This window comes from Sphaerodactylus townsendi, linkage group LG04 (assembly GCF_021028975.2).
Source record: "Sphaerodactylus townsendi isolate TG3544 linkage group LG04, MPM_Stown_v2.3, whole genome shotgun sequence".
Taxonomy (NCBI): Eukaryota; Metazoa; Chordata; class Lepidosauria; order Squamata; family Sphaerodactylidae; genus Sphaerodactylus; species Sphaerodactylus townsendi.
Window position 1 is genome coordinate 33034875 of NC_059428.1, and position 20296 is coordinate 33055170.

At 41.2% G+C, this 20296-nt stretch overlaps 1 protein-coding gene across 10 annotated transcripts in view; it reads left to right on the top strand.

The window, feature by feature from the left end:
• The window catches only part of FRY (FRY microtubule binding protein), a 267714-nt gene that overhangs the window by 222956 nt on the left and 24462 nt on the right, over positions 1-20296 (top strand). For 7 of the 10 annotated variants that reach the window (XM_048492649.1, XM_048492650.1, XM_048492640.1 and 4 more), the window contains 8 exons: positions 1873-2034; positions 2150-2224; positions 5826-5996; positions 10898-10906; positions 13798-13998; positions 14652-14813; positions 17565-17731; positions 18299-18488. In XM_048492649.1, coding sequence (XP_048348606.1) covers positions 1873-2034; positions 2150-2224; positions 5826-5996; positions 10898-10906; positions 13798-13998; positions 14652-14813; positions 17565-17731; positions 18299-18488 — 1137 coding nt within the window. The remainder of the gene's footprint in view (positions 1-1872; positions 2035-2149; positions 2225-5825; positions 5997-10897; positions 10907-13797; positions 13999-14651; positions 14814-17564; positions 17732-18298; positions 18489-20296) is intronic. The other 3 variants (XM_048492644.1, XM_048492642.1, XM_048492648.1) reach the window with 1 other exon arrangement.

A 20296-nucleotide genomic window follows, 5' to 3' on the forward strand; every position in this document is an offset into this window, starting at 1 on the left:
ATCCAGGTCTATTTTATCTTGGTTTCTCCCTTCACATGGGTGTCCGTTTCCATGAAGAAATCGAATTGGGACCGGGACGAAATATTCCAATTTGTTTCCCATGAGCCTGGGTTTTTTGTATTTACATCGCAAGCATACCCATGCATGCATGAACATCCCAGGTGTCCTGCATTCTGATTGACTGTTCTTGTTGGGCAGCAGCTTGAATGATCATTTCTGCCCTGCTTTTTTATTTGCCGGTACCCACCATTATTTCCTAGAAATCAGTGGGCTGCACTGGGAGGGGGGAGTTAAGAAAATTCCATTCGAAGGATGGAAAATTTAGTCTGGATCCAATCCCTTATGTACACATTTAGACCACAAACCTAAACAATTATATAACTGATTTAAGTTTGAGGGTTTCTTCCCCCTCCCAATAGCATAACTAAGATTGCACTTCATAAAACTGTTTGTTTTTTTAAATAACAGGTCATGCAAGTTCACTTTGCTTCAGTTTTAGCACAGAAGTCTGATATGCCTTTTGCTAATTCAGTGCCTACTATCTGTGGTTACCATCTGATTTTGCTAAATTTTCAATTTAACATATTAACGTGACACCTATTGTCCAGAAGTTCACAGGCTATCCATTGTATGCTTTGAGCAAGAGCACAGGGCTCTTTGCCTTTCCATAGGCAAGAAGTTAACCCTCTTGCATTTAACAGGTCAGATCTCCTTGCTTATCAGTAGCCATTAATGTATCCAAATCACTGCAAGTGTTCCAGTGCACATAGATAGTTCCCGATAAACAAGAGTTTCCTCATTCTCTTCAGCTTCAGGTGGCTCATTAGGAAGAACATACAGAGCTGTCCTGATTTGGAAACCAGGGTGACGTCACATCACGACATTTATTAGGCAGACTTTGTTTATGGGATAGTTTGCCACTGCCTTCCCCATCATCTACACTTTAACCCCAGCAAGCGGGGTGCTCATTTTACTGACCTCAGAAGGATGGAAGGACAGAGCCTGTAGTCAAGGCAGATGACTCTGAAAGATAAGTAGATATAAAGGCTCACTTCAAGAAAATATTTCATATAATACCTCATATTCTCTAGCTTCACTTGTTGCAAGAATAGTACTTACGAATTGCTTTGGGTCTACAAACCAGCAACCAAAGATCACAGTGTAGTGTCAAAACCTCAGATCAAGGCTAATGAGAACCCCCTCACAGACCTCCAGATCAAGATGTCCTGTGAGTCCTCTTCATACCACCCAGACCCAACCTAAACATCATATGAAAGCAAATTGCATCACTTGCTCAACTCCATGGGCCCACAGTGTGACCAGGGACCTTCAGAATATTGTCCCCTAAGTGCTGTTTCTCCAGTAGCTTTTCCTAAAATATCAGCCTGTCATATATCAGTAAATGTAGCTGTGTTAATGTTATAGCATTTCCTTTCTCAGTCCCAGTATTGTGAAATGTCCTGGATAACAAAGATGTTGCTTCTTTGATAGCAGAGAAACAATAAATAATATGTTTTAGAAATCAAAAAGGAAGTGCAATAGTTATACCTTTTGAAAAATTCCAAACGTGAAATATTAGTCATATTTGTTAATATAATATGACATATTCATAAAAGAAAATGTTAAACTATCTGAGGTAAAGGGTAGCTATGAGAACATACAGTGCAATCCACTTGAGTGGGATTCTGAGTAGACCTGCTTAAAATAGCTCTTATAGGCTGTCAAATCTCAACCCAACCACAGACTCTCTAAGTGGCCTTCTTCCCTCACCCAAAAGAGTAATTACAATGTAGCTGCAAGAATTACTGAGAGAAACTTATGAGAAACACTTTCAATTGCTCAGTATTCTATTTCAGTTGTTTTTCTTTTAAGACTCCAATTATAGGACGCCGATATGATGAGCTTCAGGGATCTTCAGGTCGGGATGGAAAATCTAGAATAATGCCTGTCACACGTAGTACATCTTCAACTTCTTCTGGGTCTAACTCTAATGTCCTTGTTCCTGTTAGCTGGAAGAGACCTCAGTACTCTCAGGTAAAATTCCTTCTTAGTTGCTGGAATGGAGCTTTATTCTTGAAGATAGTAGGCAATGCATTTCTGTTACATATGAGATATTACTTGAAAATTTCTTCCTTGTTTTTTTTTACAGAAACGAACAAAAGAAAAACTGGTCCATGTCCTTACTCTTTGTGGTCAAGAAGTTGGCCTCAGTAAAAACCCCTCAGTAAGTCTCATACTTCTAATTGTGGTTTTGAATAATTGATTTAAGTGCCAATTCTAAATGTTATCTTCCATTTGTCTGAGAAGACAGATTCTTCCATAATTAGTGGTTATGTTTCATAGCCAAAATTTAAATAATGGGAATAAATCCTACAGAAATAATGTGCCTCTGCATTAAATTAGCCGATCATCTGTCTATCTGAAGAGTGGCTTTTTGGTTAATTCCTTCCAGAGTTATTGAACTGTTTTATGTACAATCTATGGTTATGAGTCCAGTGACACCTTTAAAACCAACAAAGTTTTATTTTTGGTATAAGCTTAATGAATAAAATTGAAGAATTAAAGAATCAAACTTTGTTTTCTTAAAGGTGCCACTGGACTCAAACTTTTTTCTGCAGCTTTAGACGAACACGGCTGCCCACCTAAATTTAAATTTATAGTTATGTCATGTCTTCTTTGTTAGCATCATTTTCTAATTCTGAAAGCCTAACCCTGTCGTATTTTTGGAGGCTGCTTTATGCTTGGATTACATTATATGGTAATTTGTTTTGCGTGTCAGCAAGAAATGCAGGCTGTAACTGAATAAATGAGCTGCTAAGATGCTGAGACAGATTTGTGTTCATTATATCCCCATGAAGCTTACATGGAGAAAACTTAATAAACAGATGAGCAGATACAGATGGGTAGAGCAGAGTTTTGACCAGTTAATTTCTACCTCAGGACCTCTGGTTGTCTACAGCTCCTGTTAAAGTCAGAGGATCCTTGCACAACATTAGCTATTCTGTTCAATTATAGTCAAGAAAAGTTGCAGGTCTAACATAGTTCTTCTTGCCCATCTGTCTGACTAGCCATCTTATAATTTACCTTTCTGGGGCTATCACCATAATGATTGCTATGTTTGGTTGGCTTCATCTTCCCCATCCCACCCATTATGTTTCATTATGAAAATATAATCAGAGCTTTTATTGAATCCCTAACCTGGGTATCATAAATTATTTTTATAGTATGTGGTGGTTTTCTCCCCACTGACCCAATGTGTTTATATATATATATAAACAATCAATGAAGAGAGAACAGAATACACAGCACAAATACAAATTCCTGGGTTTGTGCAGCTCCTATATATCCTCTGGGTAACTGTCTCATTCAAACCCTGGGGCTCAAAGTGAAGAGTCATTTGACTTTTGGCAAAAAAGCTTGTGTTTAAGGTCATGCCAATTTTTAACAGAAACAGAAGTTCAGCTTGAATCTTATACAGCTGCCCTCCTAAAAAGTGGGGCTTTTGTAATTTGATACCTGCTGTTCTTTGGAATTCTCCTTCAGTAGACAGTCTTTCAATAGACCAACGCATTAAACTGTGCTTGGAAACAAATTGGGATCCAATTTGTAAATGAGCCAAGACAGGGATGATATGATCCCTATGACCCTCTCCAATTAACATCTTGGTTGCAGCCTCCTGTACCAACTGAAGGTTCCAGACACTTCTAAAGGGCAGGCCCATGTGGAGTGCCTTAACAGTATTCGTATCTAGAAGTAACCAGGGCATGTATCACAGTGGCCAGGAAAGGTCTGTTAAGGATAACAGTATGGGGAGCATAACAGGTCACAGCTGGCTCACCAGTCAAAGCTGGTAAAAGGCACTCTTGGCCATAGCTGTATCTGCTTATTCAGTAAGAGGTCTGGGTCAAAGAGCACCCCCAGACTACAGATCTGTTTCATCAAGGGGAATGGCAACTCCGTCTAGGAATGGTGACACCATAAATTCTGGGTCAATCCTTCTATCCAGCAGTAGCACTTCCATTTTATCAGGATTCAGCTTTAGTTTCTGACCCCACATCAACTCCCAAACTGTGTCCAGACACTGGTTCAGAGTTTCTATAGCCTCCCTGGGTTCAACTGGAAGTGTGAAACACAGCTGAGTGTCATATACATATTGGTGACAGCCCAGCCCATATCCCTGGATAACCTCACTCAGTAATTTTATGTAGATGTTTCAAAGCATAGGAATCAAGATGGAACCTTGTGGGACCTCATAGGCCAAGGGGCAACAATACCCCAGCATCAGCTGCTGAAACCTACCCACTGGGAAGGACTGGAGACACCATAGAACAGTGCATCTCAATCCCAGCCCAGATAGGTAGTCCAAATGTATGAAGAATTGTAACTGCTAGAGTAATGGTAGCAGAAGGGAAATGAAAGGAGGAGGGATATTGTATGATCAGAAATTAATTGTAATAAAATAATAAACCAAGCTAATTAATAAAGTAAGTTTGTTTAATGAAGCCAAACATTTATTTGAATCATATTCATGTTACTGAGGCCTGAACTGAAATTTAGCAGGCTTTGGTGAGTGTTGCAGAAACAGAAGGATATGTCCTGGTAGCAGGTTTGCCAGCCATCAGGTGGGACCTGGGGATCCCCTGGAATCATAACTCACCTCCAGACTACAGAAATCAGCTTCCCTGGAAAAAATGGATGCTTTGGCAGGTGAACTTTATGGTATTATACCCCACTAAGGCCCCTGTCCTTCCCAGGTGACATTCCCAATTCTTCAGGAATTTCCCCATCGTACCCCCCCCCGGCAACCCTCCCCCCCTCCCCCACGCACACCCAACCAGTGGCCAGGGGGATCTTGCAACCCTGCCTGGCATGGATGGTGTGGTAAGTCTTACCTGCTGCTAAGTTCACAAAAATTCAGAAAGAGAAGGGAATAGTGAGGATGGCTCTGGGGGAAGCAGAATGAAGCCACATTTTCTAGGGCCCAGACTCTAGAAGGATCCTAAAATCCTACATAAAATTAAGTTTCTTCCCAACCGTTTTGGGGGGTCCAGTCATCACCAGAAAACCATTTTAAATATATCTTCGGAATTTTTACAGAAATAAGATGAGTTTAAAACAAGACATGTTGTCATTAGGAGTTCTGCTTTATTATGATTCCTGTCTTTTTCTGCTGGGGTTATTTCTCAGTATCAGTCGGATACTGTTGCAAATCCCTTGTGCTCCGCCTTCTCTTTTAATCAATAGAAGCAGTACTGAAACTGATATAAACATGAATACAACTGTAAGACATGGTTAAAAAAAAACAACTGCTTCAGGTGGATTTCTTTTCATTAGCCTATTTGATCTTAAACCATATGACATAAGACACACCAGGAATCTGTGCTGTACGATCCTCATTAACTTCATTGGGAGCTGTTCAATATTATTTAGGTGTGTAATGAGGGGGGCACCCCAAAGCAACTAGTTAAACCATCCTAATTTATCTGAAGGTTTTAGGGGGCAAAGTATACATTCATTCTTTCTGCAGTTGCTTTTCATTTCCATAAATGCCTGTAACCGTCAAGGCAGCATGAATCTTCAACCATTACAATGTAGCTTGGACATGTTCCTGCAGCACAAAGTTGCGCCTTTGTACAAGTTTAATCTGAAGGCACCTGTCCAACATAAATAATAAAAAAGAACTTTCTAAAAATACCCACGAGAGGAATTAGGTGTGTACTGAAAACACAGTCCATTAGACCTTTGCTAGGAGAGCCACGGAGGAACACTGTTGTTTTTTTAAAAGAAACATTCCTTTGATTTCCTTCCCCCTCCTCCCCTTTTAGGTAATTTTTTCTTCATGCGGTGATTTGGATCTGATTGAGCACCAAACAAGCCTGGTAGCTTCTGAGGACGGAGCACGCGAGCAAGAGAACATGGACGACTCAAACAGCGAGCAGCAGTTCAGAGTCTTTAGGGATTTTGACTTCCTTGATGTGGAACTGGAGGATGGAGAGGTACAGTACATTCTCTGTATGAAAGAACTTTGTTCTTACCTCCGAATAACCCACGTTTTTAACTCTTCCCAACTGCAATATAATGTTCTCTTTCTGTTTTAAGCAGAGGTGTAGCTGAGCAACTGTAAAACTTTATTTTGAATGAACTTTTTCCCCCCAGGATGTTTACACAGTATTAATGCAGTAGCCTAAAACTGACAGGTTACCACACCCTTCCTTACTCCAAACGTAGTTTTTGTTGCTGTTGTTACTCAAAACACACTTTAATGCACTCTGCAGAAACATTTCTGGAAGGCTAAAGCTAGGATGACACAAATCAGGCAGTTCCGTACATTACAAACTTTTTTAAATGACTTAGTGCATTGAAACTTCTGTTATGCCAAACTGTTAAAACTGTGCAGGAGTTGAATTTACACAGGATATGCAGCAGAATTGTTTTTAATTAATCAGTTTAATCAGTGACCTTCCAAATTCTGAATTCTAGGGGTGAAGACAGATGGCAATAGGAGCACACTTGCCACACTCCAGTTCCCAAACAAAGCCTTAGTGATCATTTCCCCAATTTCACATTATTGAGGGCTGTACTCAATATACTTAAGCTGTATTCGTTTACTTTGCAAATCGCATAGTACTGTTTTACTATCCAGAGGGTGGAGATTTTGTCGCTTGAAATTAATGATGCACAGGAAAAACATAATTGCCGTACAGTCTGTTACGACTGATTCAGAATGAGCCTCGCCAGCATGGCAAACTGTGTACTCCTTGCTAATGTCAGAGACACAGACATTTATATGCATGTGCATTAGAATCAGGGCACATTAATTCACCCCACAAAGAAACCCTGGAGAAGCAGTTGAGGCTTCCAAAAAGGCAACTCTGGAAGCTCACACTAACATATATTTATCATAATATATCTAACAAGGGAACAGTAGTGGGCATCTCAAAAGCGGGAATCAACTCTGGTAAACAGGAAGAGTTGGTATGTATGCCCATCTTTATATAGCACGAAACTAATGAAATCACCAGCACTTAAAAGGCCTGCTGCAATTTCTACAGTGCTCTGCTGTTAGAGCAAAACAGAAGCCCGAGGGCATGTAATCAGGTCTTGGCAGGTAAAAGCCTGTGTCAGTTCCTCTTTAAGTAGAACTGCTGGAAGGGCATATTATTCAGCTGACATCATATACTTGAAGGGCATGAAAGATCTTGTTTTGGTTATATTTTTATGAGTGTATTTTACTAGGGCCACAGATGTGTTCCACCTGAGAATTCCCTTTGGATGGGAAAAAGATCATATTTAGGTTGCGGAGCATCCTTGACTGTGCTGCAGCTACATTATGCCATAATCTCACAGCCACTTGTGCACAACAAAAGGGCCAGTGAATAGGCGGGAAGGGAAAACAGAACCAGAAAGTAAAGAGAAGTTCCAAAGGACATTCTTACTGGTGCAAGTATTTTCATTCCACACACTGCTGTGGAATGTTATCACCCCCCCCTCCTTCTATACCCACCTCCAAAATGTAAATTACACTCTAGCATGACCCAAGCTGACCTGGAGACTATTGTAAAGGAGGAATGAAAAAGAAGCGAGTCAAAATAGCTCTGGGATCCGATATTGTTACAGCCAAACTAGACTGACTGTCATGGGGGGACTGGCCCCCTCCTTCCTTCCCACACACAAGTTTTTCTTATATGGGAGTGGCTCAAGCAGGGATGGACTGGCCATTACACTTAGGGGGAAATTTCCCAGTGGGCCACTGGCAGCTGGGAGCAAGCAAGGTCGAGGCCATTGATTCTGCCAGCACCTCAAGGGCCACTTGACTTGGATCCTGGAGTGGCTTTGATGGGCAGTGTCAGCTTCCTCCAGAGCCATTTGACCTTCCCAGTCCCCAGGGGATGTTATTTGCCTGTTGGGAGGCTGCATGGGCAGAATTTGGTAGGTCTTTTAATTGTTTTTAAATTGGTCAGGATCAGAACAGAATAATTCTTTTCTGTCCCACCATTTCTGAGAAAGGAATTGGTGTGGGTGGGTGTGGTGTTAAATTTGAATTATGTTAAATGTCTGTGTTAAAAATAACCTGGTCTACAGCAAATACAGACATATAATTTCTTAAAGAAGTTAACTGACTTAGGGAAGGCAGTTTTTCTTTAGTAAAAAAAACTGGGGAAAACATCTTCATCGTTTATAGGAGAGAACATATATTGTAGCTTGATGGTGTTGACAAGAGCCTGGCAATTCACCAACTCATTTGAGTGACCTTTTACTCCTGTTTTTGTGAATTGGGTGTAGGACAAATTATGTTTTAGAGGGTTGGCTAGTGGCGAATAAGAACAGATAAATCGGAACTGGTGTAAAGAGAGCTCAGAAGAACTGTGACTAGCCCAAGATCACCCAGCTGGCGTGTGTTGGAGTTCACAGGCTAATCTAGTTCCCCAGATAAGCCTCCACAGCTCAAGCGGCAGAGCGGGGAATCAAACCAGGTTCCTCCAGCCCAGTCCTGCAGCTCCAGGCCCATGTTCCCAATGGGAAACTGGGTGGGGCCGGGAAGCTCTTCCATGAGCCAAGCAAGCATGCCCTGTTCCCACTCACTCTCGCCAAGGGCTGCTCACTCCCCAAGCCACATCCCGGACAGCCCAGCCCTGCATCTCCGGGGTCACATTCCCAACGGGGTCCTGGGGGGTAGGGGTGGGGAAATGCCTGCCTGGCAGGATGCTCTCATTTTGTGACAGCCCCAAAGACCAGTTAAATGTTATTTGGTATATCGAGGGGAGGGGGTTGAGTGACTCGTGCTGTGGTTTCTTGCACACCTTGAAATGTGGATGGGACATAGTGCACTGCCCAGTATTGGTCAAAGGCTTTTTCACTGCACCGGCTCCTTTCCAAAGCTAGAGAAAAGGTGTGTGTGTGTCCTGCTTGGTTTTCCTGCTGTTGCTGTGGATCTTCAATTGGAAGCATTGGCTTTGAGGGTCTGTCAATTAGAAGCATTGCCTTAGAGGGGGGAGAGCCAATCAGAATGCAGCACACCAGGGATGTTCAAGCATGCGTGCTGCATCTGCGTTGTAAAAACAAAAAAAGACGGACTCGTGCGAAATAACTCAGAGTATTTCCTCCCAGTCTTAACTCAATTCCTTCACAGAAATGGGCACCCATGCGAAGAGAGAAACTGGGATAAAATAGACCCAGATTTTAAAATACCAAATGTAACCGGGTATTATTATGCTGTGTGGAATCAACCTAGATTACAGGAGGGCAGCTCTTTCTATAGTCTCCTAAGAAACAGAGAGCATTAGCTTTGTACAATCAAAAGAATAATATTCTAATTTTGTCTCAGAAATGGCCAACATTCATGGCCAAGTAATTGTAATTAACTGGTCAGGAATTAGAATAGTTACTAGAAGGACATGCTGAATGACAGTGCTATTTCCATTCCTTTAATGGTTAAAATTTGGGGCTGAGCCAAATATTCAGTACCCTTAAAATGGTACAGTCATCTCAAGGGGCTTACCTCCTCATCTTTCACTTGGAAGATGGTTGCTGTTTTCAAATTCTTAGAGAACCATAGACCACATTGAAAACATACATTCCAAAGAGATTTGTTTTGTATTGGGGTGATTGTTTTCAAGATATAAAATCTTTGAAACCGAGATGTATAATGGAAAAAAAAGAAACCTGCATTCATTTTTAACAATAGCAGCATAATTAGGTAATGCTGTAATGTGGTTTCCTGTTATCGAGTCTAACAGCTTTTCTCTGAAATGCCTTTACAAATAACTTTGGGATCTACTTGGATTCCACAGGGCCCAGAAGGCAGAGCTGCTCCTCTAGGCCTATGGTTGAGGGTAGCAAAGGGCTTTCAACTTGACTGACATCTCTTTCTTTCCTCTTCCCTTTTTCCTTTCTGTCCTTGGGTATTCAAGTCCTTTTATTTTGCTTATACCTTCCCGATTGACTTAGTTAGGGTGCTGAAATATGGTTTGGGATATATTGAGAGGATAATGACTGATTTTGTTGTTATATGTTATGATTGTTGTGGACTGCCCAGAGCCCATTAACGGGGAAGGACAGCCTGTAAGTCAAGTAAAGAAATGAAGAAATATTTCAACGAACGAAAGGGGATGACGACAATTTTTAGTGTTTGAAAGAAGCAACTTCGTACAGTTTCAGTGATCAACTGTACAGTCCTATGCAGAACGGCACACTTTTAAGTCCATTGTCTTCAGTGGATTTAGAAGCGTATAGCTCAGATGGGACTGTTAATCTAGCCCAGTGGTTTTCAACCTGTGGGTCGTGACCCCTTTGGGGGTCAAACGACCCTTTCACAGGGGTCATCTAAGACTCTCTGCATCAGTGTTCTCCATCTGTAAAATGGATAAATGTTAGGGTTGGGGGTCACCACAACACGAGGAACTATATTAAAGGGTCGCGGCATTAGGAAGGTTGAGAACCACTGATCTAGCCTCTATGTTGACTTGATAGATCTGTTTTTGAACATACATGTACAATAGGATTGCCACCTCTGGGTTGGGATATTCCTGGAGATTTGAGAGTGGTGCCTGAGGAGGATGAGGTTGGGGAGAGGAAGAACCTCAGCAAAGTATAATGCCAAAGAGTACACCACCAAATCACCGTTTTCTCCAAGGGGGATAGTTCTCTGTAGACTAGACAGCAGTTGTAATTCCAGGAGATCTATGGGCCCCGCCTGGAGGTTGGCAACTCTTTTATATATAAGGTCCCAGATGCTATGAAAGTTAGTGTCTTAATATTTAAGGCAAGAATCAATTTATCCATTTGGTAGCTTTAAACTACGTTGTAGGACAAATGTTTATAAGAGTATGCTTAAGCTAAGTATGTTTACAAATACTTTTCTTTTATTTGTTTCCTATTTGTTATATCTGCTATTCAGGAACTTCAGGTAAGATTATGCTATTTAAACTCACATGTGCAGTGAATGTAATGTTTTGTTTGCATTCTGTCATATATTCTGTCTCTTTCATTGTGCGCGTATATATATACATGTGTGCGTGTGAAGGAGTTTCTACTTGATACAATATTGAAATGTTTTAGTATTCCAGAAAGCTGGGAAGTAGTTCAAATGTTACTTCTGCTCTAATTCCTGAAATTCCGTTCATAGATTTGGTCCATGGTGAGATCCATGAATTCCAGAAGTCATTTTTGGCTTACAAGTATCAACAGGAATAACATCCCTATGTTGCATTTCACAAATTATATTTTTTAAAGGGGATCTCTTATGCGTCTGCTATCCCACCTTTTTGTAATTTGTAAATTTAGTTTTGGTTCTGTGTGGGCTTCTTAAAGTATTGAGAATACAAAATTATGTATAATTAATTTCTAAATGCTTTTAAAGTTCCACTAACAAATAACCTGATACTGACTGTGTTAGGTAGGGTTGCCAGCTCTAGGTTGAGAAATACCTGGAGATTTGGAAGGGGGCGGAGCCTGAGGAGGGTGGGGTTTAGGTAGGGGAGGGGCTTTGGTGAGTATAATGCCATAGAGTCTACCTTCTAAATTGGCCATTTTTTCCAGATAAACGGATCTCTGTCTACTGGAGATCAGTTGTAGTAGTGGGTGAATTCCAGCCATCCCCTGGAGGCTGGCAGTGGTCACATGTTGAACAGTCATCCTGTACCCCATCACTTCTGGATCTTTAAATCCAGAATTGCGTAGGACAGGGGTAGGGAACCTGCGGCTCTCCAGATGTTCAGGAACTACAATTCCCATCAGCCCCTACCAGCATGGCCAATTGGCCATGCTGACAGAGGCTGATGGGAATTGTAGTTCCTGAACATCTGGAGAGCCGCAGGTTCCCTACCCCTGGCGTAGGAGATCCTGACAGGCTACATGCCAGTGCCAAATCCTTTAGAAGGACACCCCTACACACCCAAAAAGGAATACCCAGAATATATCAGAATATTCTGCCATTATGTGATGAATAGGTTGGGAGAGGCGGATCCTACCACGGTGAAGTGCATATATGAATTGTCATCAGAGTTTTTCCTTCCATTATAGTTAGTGCTGAAACAAATATTTACAACAACATAAAATACAGAACATTCCAAACTGTGAAATCAAATCTTCAGATCCCACAAAAAATAGTTTCCTTCTGGTCCCATGACACTGGACATTCGCTTGCAGAAATAATTGCCATCCATTGATCTGCAGGTCCGAGATAGAGGCTTTACTTCTGTAAAATGGAAAAAAATATGAAATTGAGATTTTTTTTTCCAGGTTTCTAAGAAGGTGCTACAATGTGGTGTGAGCTTGTTACTCTGATGTCGTTCTGCTCATAACCTTTACTTGAGCCTTTATTTGCACAGGTGTGATCTTAGAAACTGTTGTCAGTTGTGTATGTTGGGACCCAAGCTTTTCCTCTCAAGCGTGGCTTGAAGAATTAGGTTTCATGTGAGAAAGTCTTCGTTTTTCAAAAATTCCTCATAATTTGATTTCCTCACTTCGTTAAAAAACACTATATTGCCAAATTGCGATTTCATTGTGTGTATTTGTTTCTGCTCTAACTACAGTTGTTTTAGATTTCCCCCCCCCCCCAAAAAAAAATGTAACAGTAAAGATAGTCCTGTGACCATTCATGCTTTGTTGCTAGAATCAAGCATGGCTTCCTGCATGTTAATGACTAAGACCTGAACTAGACGTAATAGATAAATAGGGCATGATTATTTTTAATATGTTTGTTAAGAGATGGTGTTTAAAAAAACACAACTATGCTTCAGAAAAATAATTTCAGATTTATGAAGTAAAAGCTGAACTGAAATAAAAAAACTCTGCTAATTGTGACATTTGTGTTGTGCATGTCAAATCAAAAATGCATTCAGATCTGCCTTGGTCCTGCTCTTAAGTAATGTATTCATATATGTAGTATGAAAAGTCTGAAATGTTTGGTGTTGTTGTAAACAGAAAGAGGATAAAAAGAGCTATTCTTCTTAAGGCAGTTTAAACAACTCCCCATATTGTCAAGGCAACAGAAATACATCCTGGTAGATGAACATAAGAACATAAGAACAAGCCAACTGGATCAGACCAGAGTCCATCTAGTCTAGCACTCTGCTACTTGCAGTGGCCCACCAGGTGCCTTTGGGAGCTAGCATGCAGGATGTGAAAGCATGTGAATGCCTTGCCATTTTGAAGACTGCTGCTGCTGCTCCTGAGCACCTGGTCTGCTAGGGCATTTGCAATCAAGGAGGATCAAGATTGGTAGCCATAGATCAACTTCTCCTCCATCAATCTTTCCAAGCCCTTTTTAAAGCTATCCAGGTTAGTGGCCATCACCACCTCCTGTGGCAGCATATTCCAAACACCAATCACACATTGTGTGAAAAAATGTTTCCTTTTATTTGTCCTAATTCTACCCCCTACCCCCCCCCCCCCGCATTTTCAATGTATGTCCCCTGGTTCTAGTATTGTGAGATGGTACTTGTTACTTCTACAGTGGGAAACTCGCGGTCATTAAAAGGTTCTGCAGCGTAAGCCACAAGGATCTGAATAGAATGTTGCCTTGCCATTTTGAAGACTTAGGAGACAGGAGAGTTTGAGGGAAATAGACAAGCTGTATTCATTAACCACGATGTCGTAAATCCCCTTCAAAAATTTCATACTTTGGATTTATCTTAAAAAATCATTTAGATAGCGATACTTCTATATGAAAAGAATTTCCCTGCTTAAGATATAATAAACCCCTTACCAATATTTTGAGATGTTGTTAATAAAACCTGTGGCAGGAAAATAAAAGTTGTATGGTGACAGAGAAAACAATCAGTGCTGTGATTTCAGGGTGAAAGCATGGACAATTTCAACTGGGGAGTACGCAGGCGTTCTCTTGATAGTCTGGACAAGTGTGATATGCAACTTCTGGAAGAAAGCCAACTTTCAGGAAGTACACCCAGCCTAAACAAAATAAACCACGAAGACTCTGATGAGTCATCGGAGGAGGAGGACCTACCAACAAATCAAATCCTAGAGCAATCAGAGCTAGTAAGTAGTTAAATTGGAGGCTGCTGGCAGCTATATTATATTTTTTAAAGTGTCTCCTTATATCCTATGTCTGAAGTGAATTTGAATGCATACAATAGGAAGTGGTGGATCTCCCATAAGTAAGTACTTGCTTATTTCCTGCTTTTTTATTTTCATTTGCAAATGTAGAAGAGATTTAGAAGCACGTTCTGTATGCAGGAAATGTCAGATCTGATAAGCGGTGCTTTATTCAGTGTAAGTCATAATGGATTAAAGATCTCATCTGAACTCTTTGCACATTTTATAATGTAGCATTTACAAAACAAAGCTTCTGTTTCTGGTAAAATGTCACAAAATGCTGAAGTCATACAATATTGAAGTAGTGCTTTTTTTAAAAAAAAGATCTGCACAAAAAGCTTAGGGAATGAATAATAAAACCACAAAATCTGCCAGTGATCACCCATGGAAAATCTGTCACTTTCAGTATTATCATCCAGAGACTACAGATAATAGATTGACTTTGCATAATGGTTGTTGTCAAAGTAAAGTCCTCGTATATAAGCATAATGGAAAATGAATATGAGCTATTTTACAGTTCCCATTCATTTCAGTTGGATTTGCACTGTAGGACCTTCAAGTGGTTTCTGCTCTTAGTTGTGTTCCTCTTCTAACAGATCATGACACTTTCCCCTTCCGAAGACACAAACCACATTGACCCGCTTTCCACACCTGGTGAAGCAGCTTCAGTGACAGTTCCTTCCTTGAGCTCAAGAACTTCTAGTTTTAATGCTTCTTTGCCTGAAATGAATAATCTGCAAGTGTCTGAAGGTTCAAAGGTGAATTCACATTATGTTAAGAATGGCTGGGGGCGGGGAGAAATCGATTTGAGATGCATTTTTTCTTGTGTTAAAAACTTTAGGGTTTTAGAATTAAATGTTACACTTTAATATAGCATGTCCAGCCATAATTAGTTCCAAACAAAGTCTGTGTGTGTTCTAAGTTAACAGTGCTTGTGAAGTGCTAGTATCACACTTCTAGCAACGTTGATGGGACTGCATAAAGATTGCCCTGTGGGTGTAAGCGTGAATTCCTTTTCCTCCTGAAATGTGGGCGCTTCGTTGTGCAGCTGCTTACGCTGGATTCAGCCCTTGCCTGTTTGGTCTGCTTTAGGAATATGCAACATTGATTGTACTGAGTTCTTTTTTTAAAAAATCAATTGAAAAGCTATTCTGTATGAAAATGAAGCTTGGCTGGGACATAGTTATCAAAGGTTGGTAAACATTTTGTAGTAATAACATAGATTTGTTTTGAAATTGTTTCTTTATAGAAATGTTTCTACTTCCAAAATCTGAACGTAGCTTAGTAATGCAAACCAAAGGCAAACAGAATCATTTTCTTGAAGCAGTTGCATACAGACATTTTGGTAGCAATACCAGTGCTCTGTCAAATACTGCAATGTTTCTGTTGCAAATGCATAATGCTGGCACAATTCACATTCACGGAGATAGATGCTGCAAAGATAATATTAACTGAAACATTTTTCCATAATACTAATAACAGTCTTTACAGAAATTGTCTAAAATAAGTTGATAGTTCTGATATAATCAGGCTGCATGACATAAAGCCAAATTTGGTTTTATTTTCATTTAAGAGAATGTAAAAAGAAAGGGTTTCAAGGACTTATTGTTCCCTAATGATTAACAAACTTCCCCTAGATTAAGGTGACCAGATGGCCACCTTTGTGAACCAGAGACGAATTGGGTGCAGAAGTGAGGCTGACCCATCGCGATCAGGGAGGCTGCCGCACTGCCCCAGAAGGCAGTGCGGCAGCCTTCCAAAAATCGGGACACTTGAAAAAACCCGCAGGACAAATTGTTTTAAAGCGGGACTGTCCCGCCAAAAGCGGGACGTCTGGTATGCCTACCCTAGATACTGCATTGGGACTGGCCAACAAGATTTGCACTTCAGTCCTAAACAGTTGTACCCTAGAATCATGGAGTTGGAAGAAACCACAAGGGCCATAAAGTCCAACCCCCTGCAATGCAGGAACACACAATCAGAGCACTCCTGATATATGATCAGCCTCTTTTTATAAACTCCAAAGAAAGAGACTCCACCACTCTCAGAGGCAGTGAATTCCACTGTTGAACAGCCCTGACAGTCAGAAAGTTCTTGCTAATGTTTAGGTGAATTCTCTTTTCCTGCACCTTGAATCCATTACTAGTTCTAGTCTCTGAAGCAGCAGAAAACAAGTTTGCTTCCTCTTCGACATGACATCCCTTCGAATATTTAAACATCATGGCCCCCATTAACCTTCACTTCTCCAGACTAAACATACCCAGCTCCCTAAGTCTCTCTTCATTGAGCATGGATTCCATACCTTTTACTATTTTGGTTGCCCTCCTCTGGACATGTTCTAGCTTGTCAATATCCTTCTTAAATTGCATTACTCGGAACTGAACACAGTACTCAAGGTGAGGTCTGACCAATGCAGAGTAGAGTGGTACAATTACTTCCCTCAGTCTAGACACTATACTCCTATTGATGCAACCCAGAATTGTACTGGCTTTCTTGGCTGCCATATCACACTGCTGGCTCATGTTCCATTTGTTGTCTACTAGGACTCCCAGATCCCTTTCACATGTCCTGTTGTCAAGACAGGTGTCCCCCATCCTATATCTGTGCATTTCCTTTTTCCTGCCTAAGTGTCAAATCTTACATTTATCTTTTTTGAAATTCATTTTGTTAGTTTTGACTCAGCTCTCTAATCTGTCCAGATCATTTTGAATCCTGCCCCTGTCCTCCAAGTTATTGATAAAAATATTGAATAGCGCTGGGCCCAGGACAGAACCCTGTGACACTCCACTACATACTTCTCTCCAGGATGAAAATGAGCCATTGATGAGCACTCTTTGTGTTCGGCCAGTCAACCAATTACAAATTCATATAACAGTTGCATTGTCTAGCCCACATCTTTCCAGCTTGCTTGCAAGAATATCATGGGGCACCATGTCAAAGGCTTTACTAAAATCAAGGTATGCTATGTCCATAGCATTCCCTTCATCTACCAAGTTTGTCACTCTATTAAAAAAACCCCTCTATAAACCCATTGAATTTAATGTAGTTAGAAAGGTTTAATTCTGTTTAGGATTGCAATGCCAGTCAGTATCCAAAGGGCTGTGTTGTGAGCTACATATATACAGAGCAACTTCCTAGATCCCCATCTGAAAGCATCCCTCTCTGTCATCTGTAAAGTCATGCCTGAGACGGATGAAAACATACAAGAGATCTCCAACACAAACCACGGTTGGGATAGAAAGCCCAGGGATTCTCTGATACATGTCACAAAGGAGCTGTGACATATGCCTCTGAAAATGCCAGCCATAGATGCAGGTAAAACATTAGGAGCAAAAACTACCAGACAAGAGCCCCACAGCCCAGAAAACCCACAACAACCAGTTGATTCTGGTCATGAAAGCCTTCGACAATACATTAAGGGAAACTTCTTGACTATTACCTTATCAAAATGGCTTCTTACTGATTAAAATGCTATGCATCTAAAATGGCAATTAATTCAATCCTCATAGGCTGAAGGTGCCCAAGAGGAGGAAGATACTTCAGTGCAGGAGGATGATCTCTCTGGCTCTACCAATGAACTCCCAGCGGCTTTTGAATACAGTGATAGCTTTAGCCTAGATATGGCAGAGACTGAAGACAAAGGAGATAGACTGCTGGATCAATACGCACTTGCCAGGTATGCCTGCATGAAACTGAATGGAACCCTCTTTTATAGAACAGAAAAAAGCTACAGATGGACGATGCCCCTGAGTTAAGGGTGAGGGCAAGTCATGTCATTTAAATCTTTCTTGTTTACCCTCAGTCTGTACATATATGCAGAGGTGTAGGGGGAGAAGTGGCACCCGGAGCAACACCTGCTCCAGTGCCCCACCCACCCCTGCACTTCCCCCCTGCACCCCCTTCCACACCCCACTTACCTTAGCCGGTGGGAGTCTGCCAAGGGCTGCCCCTCTGCCCGGCCTGGCCAGGCTGCTCCTTCAGTCAGTGGAGCCTCCGCCAGCTGAAGGAGCAGCCTGGCAGGGTTGGGCAGAGGGGGGCCCGGCGGCAGCCCAGCCAGGCTGCTTTTTTGGCTGGTGGAGGGGCAATTCTCCGCTCCCCACATGACCAGCTGGCGTGCACCCAAGGACATGTGACTCCACATGTCCCCAGGAGCTCTCCACCCCACATGTCCCCAGGAGCTCTCTGCATACATGAGTACATGCTCTTAAATTTCTTGTTTGTTTTTTTGTTTGCTTCTATCCAGTTTGGGTGAAGTTGACAGGAATGTTTCACCTCCTCCTTCACCATTCTTTTCGGCTATCCTAGCTGCCTTTCAACCAGCAGCTTGTGATGACGCAGAAGAAGCTTGGCGTAGCCATATCAACCAGCTCATGTGTGATTCAGACGGCTCCTGTGCAGTGTATACCTTTCATGTGTTCTCTTCCCTGTTTAAGGTAAGAACGTAGTTGCGAGAATTACAGATAATTTAGCCTTTTTAGTGAAATGAGCAAAGATCTTCTTTAGACTTTCAGAGTGGCAGTCAGTCAACTTTTGTAGAAGGAAAATGTCCCAAATTGCCCTATGATATCATAGTCTAATGCTATACAAACCCATTATTGGAGGTCAATTGTTTTAGTCATAGATTTGATGGCACAGAAGCCTAGGTTAATGAATGGTATACCCTGAAGCCAAGAAAATGTAAAACCTATTACATTGGTCTGCAGGGTCTTTGTTCTGTGCCAATAAGATGGGGGTTGTCTTCCTGCGGATGCACACATATACCCCAAGTTGCCTTTTTTGTTCCTCTATACCTTTTTACCTGTACCTACCTTTCTTTGTTCCAAGAGCTACACATGGGAGTTGCAACCTTGGCTGCTTCCATACCTGGGTGATTTCCCGTGATCATCTAGTTGCTGATGTGAATCTGTGTGAAATTGCCCTTGCAGTAGTTATTCCAGACAGCCCAGGGTGATGTTTTTTTCTCCAGTTTTGACAGTGGTCTCGCTTTCATGTTAGATGTACATTGAGGTCACCCTGCTGTGTGATAATATAATCATCAGAATTCCCCACCCACAGTTTTAATTTTTTTTATTATGAGGAACATGGTAAAGCACCACTGGGTAGAAATAATGGAATACCTTTTTAAAAACTTTTTAAAAAAGAAACTCCATGTATTTGCTGGCACCACCAATTGTCCCCTCCCATCCACCTAAAAAGCCTTCCTTTCTGTTATGCTAATTGCTACCAGGTACTGGTCCTTTGAAGTCATCAACAAATGAAAAGACTAACAGATTAATAATTGACTAGCTCTTTACAGAAAGCCCTCAACTGCACTATCTCCTCTTCAGAACCAAGAAACTGTTTGCACATAATGTCCTGCCTAGGAAATACTGGAATTTCATAGGGGTGTAAAATAAAGGAGCTTTTTAGTTTTGTTTTGTTTTTGCGGGAAAGAAAGGACTGTTAATATCCTGTGTACACAATAGAGACAGATATGTGGAAACATGAAGAAAGCTGCACCAGTTGGATGGCTGAAATGTGGGAAATCCTTGGTGTGGAAGCAACTCTTGCCCTGTTCCCTGATCATTCAGCTGACAAACTGAGAGTCCAGTGTAGTTTTTGAATTGTTTCGTTTAATAGTAAAGATAATTTTTTTAAAAAAATGTAAAGTAATTGGGCATGCAGTACTTCATTTTAACAGCTGGGTGAACTACACTTTGGGTGGTACACACATACCTTGCTAACAGTACTTTGATACCTATCTGACTGAGTTCTTCACTGTAAGATGGACATAATAAAATATTCCTAATTATCAGGAGGCTTAGATTCAAAGTGTAATTCTTCCAGTTCCTGTTGGGCTTAAGCAAACCTTTCATTTCAAGTAACATAAATGCTTTATAGAAAGCTGTTTAGAAGGTTCTATTTTTGACTTCTATACTAGCTAGGAAAGCAGGAAGGGTCTTGGTGTGCAATAGTTTCCAGCTGCCTTTCGGTATGTTGGAAACTTCTCAAGCAGCAGAGATGCCTTTGCCAAGCAGTTCTGGCCATAGGGGGAAACCAAACACACAGAAGCTTCTCTCATCATTTCCCATGCTGTAAACTTGGCAGTGGAACACTCATTACATTGTTTGTTAGGCCACTTGACGTTGGTTAGTAACAAAACAATACCCTGAACGGGCAGCAAATTTTCATGTTGATTGTTGCTGGTGACAAAAAAGAACAACCTAATGCTGCACGCAAAATTCAGTTTAGTAAGGAAAAA